The following is a 7,128-nucleotide window of genomic DNA, read 5'->3' on the forward strand; positions in this document are numbered from 1 at the left end:
CGTAAAGAAAGAATGTGCTTCCCACTGTGGCTGTGGTGGTTGCACCATGAGTCCAGAGCCACCTTGCAAGGGCATTCCCAGGACTTCTGACCGAGACATGTAGACGCTAGCTCCCTGCTAAGCTCGCACACCCACGGTGCTCCAGTTTTGCAAGTGGACACCACAGAGAAAGACCAAAGGGAGGGGGCTGCACAGGGACTGGGTCCATTTCTCAGCTCAGCCCAGTAGGCAGGGCCTTAAGGACAATCCTAGGAGACCAAGAGCTCAGATCTGGGCCACGAGTCTTCTTGGGAATGGGGACGCAGATCCTGAGCACATCTACCAGTCCCCACTCCAGCTCGAACCCCCCAGTCCCCACTGTTGGCACGCACATAGCTCTCAACGTATTCCACACGCATAAGTCCGTCACAGTCCCAAGAATACTACACTGTACACAGCACACTGTACACACAGCACACGGTTCCCCATGCCACACACTGCGCTGACACACGTCCCAGGGCTCCCCTGTGCCGACGCGTCTTCCCATCCGACAGAGGACCCATTTTAATGAACGCGGTACACACAGTAAAAAGTCCTGCTGTCCTCAGCCTACACACACACACAGCGCCCTGCAGTCCCGCACAGCCCGCACACCACACCGGCCTGGACACAAACGGTGCCCACACAGAGCTCCAGACCAGAACTCAGCGACTCCCGCCCCCGCTGTGCGGCCTGCGCTACCGTCCCCCGCGTACTAAGCCGAGCTCCACCTCAGACTTCACGGCCCCCTGTTTTCTCCTCCAGCTCCTTTTCCCCAACAACCCCACCCCCGGGCTTCGGGAAACTTTTCTTCAGGTCCCTAAAAGGGGAAACCTGGAGTTCCTCCGGTCCCGCCCTGTCCCCGGACACGCGCAAGCCGCCCTTTATTTCCCAGCCCGGCTCCCGCCAGACCCAGCGGGGAAAGGTCACCGTAGGCAGCCCCCTGCCTGCGCCCTGGGGGTGGTGATAATAACAGCTGTCACCGGGGGATGGGCGGGGGGGAGGGAGGGGTGTCGGCCCCGCGCCGAGCCGGGGGCGCAAGGTGGTCGCGGTGACGCGCTGGGGAAGCGCAGAGAAGCAGCGGCGGCGGCGGCTGCGCCTTCCGAGCCCGGGGCGGCGGCCCAGGCGCGCGGAGCTGTCCGTTCAGCACCACCGCGCCGCGCCCAACGCAGGGCCCGCGCCGGGTCACACCCGCTCTGCTCCCGCCCGGGTTCACGGGGCGCCTGCGGCGCGGGCTCCTGCTTCTCTCGGCGGGTGACGGGCGCGCGGATCCGGAGAGGGGGCTCCGCGAGCGGCGGGACCACGCAGCCACCTGTGAGCCTTCCGCAGCTGCGGGCGGCGGCGGCTTGCCCGGCCCGAGACGGGAGGAGAAGCTCGGCGGCCCCCGCCCGCCAGCCCGCCGGGCGCACACTCGGGCGCACACACTCGCATCCGCGCACGCACCGCCAGCAGGCAGCGGCCACCGCCGCGATGCTCGCCCGCGGGTCGGGGAAGTTTCCCGCCGGCCTCGGCCGCGGGCGCCGGTGCTCCCAGGTAAGCGCTTCCAGAACGCGCAGGGCGAGCCCGGGCAGCCCCGCCGGGTGAGGCGCAGCGCACGCGGCCCTGGGGCATAGCGCCAGGCGGGCGGTGAGACCTGGGCCGGGGACGCGGGGGCTGCAGGCGTGGGAGCTGGACCCAGGGGAGGCCGGGCCGCCCGGCTCTTTCCCCGGCCCGGGTTTCCAGACTCCAGCGCATCCGCTCCAACCTCCCAAAGCTACGCGCCCCCCATGTCGGCCCCGCTCTGCCCGTGCGGATTTCAGCTCTGGTCCCTCCTGTCTGCGGCGAGCGGGCGGGGGCGTCTCCCGGGCCTGCCCACGGACAAGGTCAGCACGCAGCCCCCTGGGCGCTCAGAGCCGCGGGGACGCGACGCCGCACGCGCAAAGCGCCAACCGAGACCCCCGGGGTGGAGCCGTGCTAATAGAAACATACCTACCCCCAGCCTTTCCTGGGAGGGAGCCAGACACCTCAAACTCTTGCCCCAGCCCAGTGCCCTTCAGTACCCAAGACCCACCTAGGAGGCCTGGGCCCGCCAGAAACGGGTAGGAAGAGGGGGCGATGGGCCGGGGCGCACGGTCTCTTGCCGACGCTGTTCCCTCCGCTTCCAGGTGTAGCGCCCCCGCGCGGCGCGGGCTGCCGGCGCCTCCAGCATGACCGGCCAGAGCCTGTGGGACGTGTCGGAGGCCAACGTCGAGGACGGGGAGATCCGCATCAACGTGGGCGGCTTCAAGAGGAGGCTGCGCTCGCACACGCTGCTGCGCTTCCCCGAGACGCGCCTGGGCCGCCTGCTGCTCTGCCACTCGCGCGAGGCCATTCTGGAGCTCTGCGATGACTACGACGACGTCCAGCGGGAGTTCTACTTTGACCGCAACCCTGAGCTCTTCCCCTACGTGCTGCATTTCTATCACACCGGCAAGCTTCACGTCATGGCTGAGCTGTGCGTATTCTCCTTCAGCCAGGAGATCGAGTACTGGGGCATCAACGAGTTCTTCATTGACTCCTGCTGCAGCTACAGCTACCATGGTCGCAAAGTGGAGCCCGAGCAGGAGAAGTGGGATGAGCAGAGTGACCAGGAGAGCACCACGTCTTCCTTCGATGAGATCCTTGCCTTCTACAACGACGCCTCCAAGTTCGATGGGCAGCCCCTCGGCAACTTCCGCAGGCAGCTGTGGCTGGCCCTGGACAACCCTGGCTACTCAGTGCTGAGCAGGGTCTTCAGCATCCTGTCCATTCTGGTGGTGATGGGGTCCATCATCACCATGTGCCTCAATAGCCTGCCTGACTTCCAAATCCCTGATAGCCAGGGCAACCCTGGCGAGGACCCTAGGTTCGAAATCGTGGAGCACTTTGGCATCGCCTGGTTCACATTTGAGCTGGTGGCCAGGTTCGCTGTGGCCCCTGACTTCCTCAAGTTCTTCAAGAATGCCCTAAACCTTATTGACCTCATGTCCATCGTCCCCTTTTACATAACTCTAGTGGTGAACCTGGTGGTGGAGAGCACACCTACCTTAGCCAACTTGGGCAGGGTGGCCCAGGTCCTGAGGCTGATGCGGATCTTCCGCATCTTAAAGCTGGCCAGGCACTCCACGGGCCTCCGCTCCCTGGGGGCCACTTTGAAATACAGCTACAAAGAAGTAGGGCTGCTCTTGCTCTACCTCTCCGTGGGGATTTCCATCTTCTCCGTGGTGGCCTACACCATTGAAAAGGAGGAGAACGAGGGCCTGGCCACCATCCCCGCATGCTGGTGGTGGGCTACTGTCAGTATGACCACAGTGGGGTACGGGGATGTGGTCCCAGGGACCACGGCAGGGAAGCTGACTGCCTCTGCCTGCATCTTGGCAGGCATCCTCGTGGTGGTCCTGCCCATCACTTTGATCTTCAATAAGTTCTCCCACTTTTACCGGCGCCAAAAGCAACTTGAGAGTGCCATGCGCAGCTGTGACTTTGGAGATGGAATGAAGGAGGTCCCTTCAGTCAATTTAAGGGACTATTATGCCCATAAAGTTAAATCCCTCATGGCAAGCCTGACGAACATGAGCAGGAGCTCACCAAGTGAACTCAGTTTAAATGATTCACTACATTAGCTGGGAGGAGTTGTCACCCTCCACCCCACATTGCTGAGCTGCCTCTTGTGCCTCTGGCACAGCCAGGCACCTTATGGTTATGGTGTAAGGAGTATGCCCAGCCCCTGAGGGGAGAGATGCATGGGATATGCACCCAGGTTTCTTTTACAGTATTTAGAATCGTTTTTAGAGGGTGGTGTGTCTGACACCATGCCTTTGCACCTTTCCATGAAATGACACTCACTGGTCTTTGCATCGTGGGCATAAAATGTTCACCTTTTTGCCAGATGAGTACACCCAGAATGCTAATTTTTCTGTTCATCGTGTACGCTATTCTAGTGCTTGTGGCCCAGTACTGTCTATGAGTTGTTGTGCTCCTGTTTCTGAGGTTGTCGTGTGAGTTCTGTACAAAAAGCCCCCACAAGTCTGTCCACTGGAAATGCATCTATGAAGTCAGCAAGGATATCATGAGATTTTTGCTCACAGTCATGTGAAAACAAAATCTCAGCTCTTTATTCATTGCTTTCATTTAGTTTTAATACCAAAACAAAGAGAATGCAAAGTTAAGCACACTTGACCAATGCAAGTCTGTAAGTTGTTTTTATAAATGATCTGTAGTTCCGTGGCTTGCATGGGTGCACCTATCATCTTTAGAACGATGTACACTGATGTTCATCTCATAAATGTCACTCTTTAGAGAATGTTATTTAAACATGTAGCGAAGATCGAAATTTTTCCCCAAGGACAGATGCGTTAGGCACAGGGGCTTCAGCTAAATAGTCGAGACCGTAGGGTGCTTAAAGCCAAGTCAGTGCAGGCTGAGCCCCTTGGTTCATGGTCAAACCTCCGTGTTTCGTAGGGTGACTGTAGAGACATGTATTTCTGGATGAGGTTTCTGATCTAGACCATTTGACCAAACTTTGCTGCGTCTGAGATATTAGCATGTTTTTGAAATATTTATTTTTTAAGATGTTTAGGAGTAAGGTTGTGTTGTCTTCCTCAACTAAAAAGAAGTTTATTGTTGTATCGTCTCCCTGAGGTGAACGTTGTTGGGTTGCTAGCAAGGGCAGTAGCTTACTTTTGTTGCCTGCTCTGAAAGCTCATCAAATGAGAGCCCTTTTATTTCCAAGCAGAATTTACTCAAATAATTTTGATTCTAAGATATAGTATGTTGTATATATGTTATGTTTCCCCTGGAGTTCCTGCCATGACATGGAAACCTGGTGGTATGGAAGCATGTACTCAAAATATAGATGTGCATGAAGGCGGTGTGGCTTACCCAGGATGGAAATGCTGCAGTTCTTACATGCATTCCAACTGCCTTTCATTGAGGGTGAGTGGGTAGAGGCCAGGAGAAAGGAAAGAGTTGTAAAATAAAAAAACTGCTAGTTCATAAAATGTCATAAAAATTGTAAACTTGAAAAGCTTAATGCTATTCAAAAGACTTTCGAACTTCTAAACTTGCATTGAAGGTAGATGACTGTTTCCTCCTCCAAAATTCTCCTGCCCCTCTTGTTCAGTTAACCAGCACATAACATTGTGATGGGGAACCTGGGTTCCTCTATAAAATAATTCTTCTCCATCATCTTTAAGGTAATCTGATGGTTTTCCAGGGGGCTTTCATTATTGTTCCATCTTTGAAAAGGCAATAGAACCCAGGGGTCTGAGCATGGAGCTATCCAGGCTTTTCATCCAAAGGTTGGGACTCTTCTTAAGAGGTCTTTTTGTGTTTCAGTTGATTGAAGATGATACTTACCTCGTGGAGGCGTGGCAAGGGTCTTCTCAGAAGGCTTTGTGTTCTTGTAGTTGTCATGGCTACTACAGTGTGGGTGATTGATTGAATGAATTCACTAGCCACTTGTGTCCTGGAGCTCCCAGTTCAAATCTTTCCATCAGACTAGAGGCTCATGGGAGGCTGGGGGTGGCTGTCTCCTAGTGTTTACATCCATGTCTCTGAAGCATCAGGAAAAGTGAGATGACTTAGAAGCAATGGGGCACTGAATCAGAGGAGCAGGGCTATTTTTCAGAATTTGCAATGGAACACTTAGCTTTGGCTGATGCTTCCAGCCCTGGAAGGCATAACATTTACAGAATCATCCCCAGCTGCACTGAAGGCAGGTGGTGGTACAGACTTAAGAGGACCGTTCATTTTGCCAAGGCTGATGGTATTGGGTCACTGAGCCTGGTATCCACGGCCACTGACCAGGAAACTTATGCAAAGTGGAAACAAGGAAGGAGGCAGAATAACTCAGTCACTCTCATGAGGTTTTTCTAAACAAGAAGGCTTACCACCAAAAAAGAGGTACCCTAGTGGTTACCCTTTGCAGATGCGAAAGCTGGAAAACTTGACTTTTCTTTTTGGTAATGACTTGCATTTATCTGGTGCCTTTCATTGGAGGAATCCCAAAGTGCTTTAGAGACTATCTTTTTAACATCTCTTGTACATACATATATACTTACATATATACTTATATAATATTATCTTGCCCACCTGGACCTTTAGTCACTTCTGAGCATGAGAATGTCCCAATAGCATTGAGTTTTTCAAGTGGTGGTTTTAGATAAGTGGGAGAGAGAACAACCCGGCTGGCTTGAACCATGGAGCTAATTCCCACAAGGGATGTAGACTGAATGGTGACCCAGAGAGAAATAATCTTCCTCTTCCCTAAAGTCTCACTAAGATGTGAAGTTTACAGGTGCTCTCCACTGGGTCTTTGATTGACCTTGCTAGATAACATCTAACCAGCAGTTTCTTTTAGTCCCTGAAGCTAACCAGGGAGGGTCAGGTTAATTTTCTGCATTGCTCTTGGAGCAAAGGCTAAAACTATGAGGTGACATCTTTGGCAACCAGGCTGTCAGACTGACCTTGTAAACCTCCTTTAGGGGGACAGAGTAAAAACTGGAGATGACTTGTTTCCAGCTGTGAGCTTGAGAGAAGCGTCACTCCCAACATTTGAAGGTTATTGCTTTCAATACCATTGGGACAAATATACGAGCCAGGCTTTGATATCTGTGATGCACATTTTGGAAGTGCTGGGTTGGGAAGTGACACATGTCTGTTGCACAAATGCATATTGGTTATAGGATTGTGTTTTCTGCCAAACCCCCACATTTCTTGGGTTTGCGAGTGAGGAAGGGCATGTTGTAATGCCGAGCTGATTTGTAGCTCGTAAGGTAGTAATTGGTATTTAACATTTGGATTTGTTATTTCTACTTATGTTAGCACTCAGATAACTGAACTACCTGCTAATTCTTGCCTCATTTCAAAGAAAATAAGTTGTTATGCACTTTGGGATAGCGGTGATCTGTACAGGCTGTGTGTTAGCTACTTGAAGGATTAACTGGTATTTCTTGTATGTTTTAACAGCATGACTTCTTACAGAGTTGTAATTTTTAAAATTGAGGACGCCGTATTTGAGATGTCAGTTTTAACACTCATTAACACACTACTGTGCAAGCATTGATGCAGGCTGCACGGAACCGTTATGTCTGATTGTTGCACTTTCATCTC

The 7,128-nt window shown here is 53.3% G+C and overlaps 1 protein-coding gene across 1 annotated transcript; it reads left to right on the forward strand.

Moving 5' to 3' along the window:
- The first annotated feature begins 1,167 nt into the window (after window positions 1-1,167).
- KCNS2 (potassium voltage-gated channel modifier subfamily S member 2) lies at window positions 1,168-5,015 on the forward strand. The gene is made up of 2 exons (XM_010385618.2): window positions 1,168-1,551; window positions 2,163-5,015. Exon 2 carries the CDS (start codon window positions 2,205-2,207, stop codon window positions 3,636-3,638), a length of 1,434 nt encoding a protein of 477 aa, XP_010383920.1. The 5' UTR covers window positions 1,168-1,551; window positions 2,163-2,204; the 3' UTR covers window positions 3,639-5,015.
- Window positions 5,016-7,128: the final 2,113 nt, after the last annotated feature.

This window comes from Rhinopithecus roxellana, chromosome 9 (genome assembly GCF_007565055.1).
Source record: "Rhinopithecus roxellana isolate Shanxi Qingling chromosome 9, ASM756505v1, whole genome shotgun sequence".
Lineage (NCBI taxonomy): Eukaryota > Metazoa > Chordata > Mammalia > Primates > Cercopithecidae > Rhinopithecus > Rhinopithecus roxellana.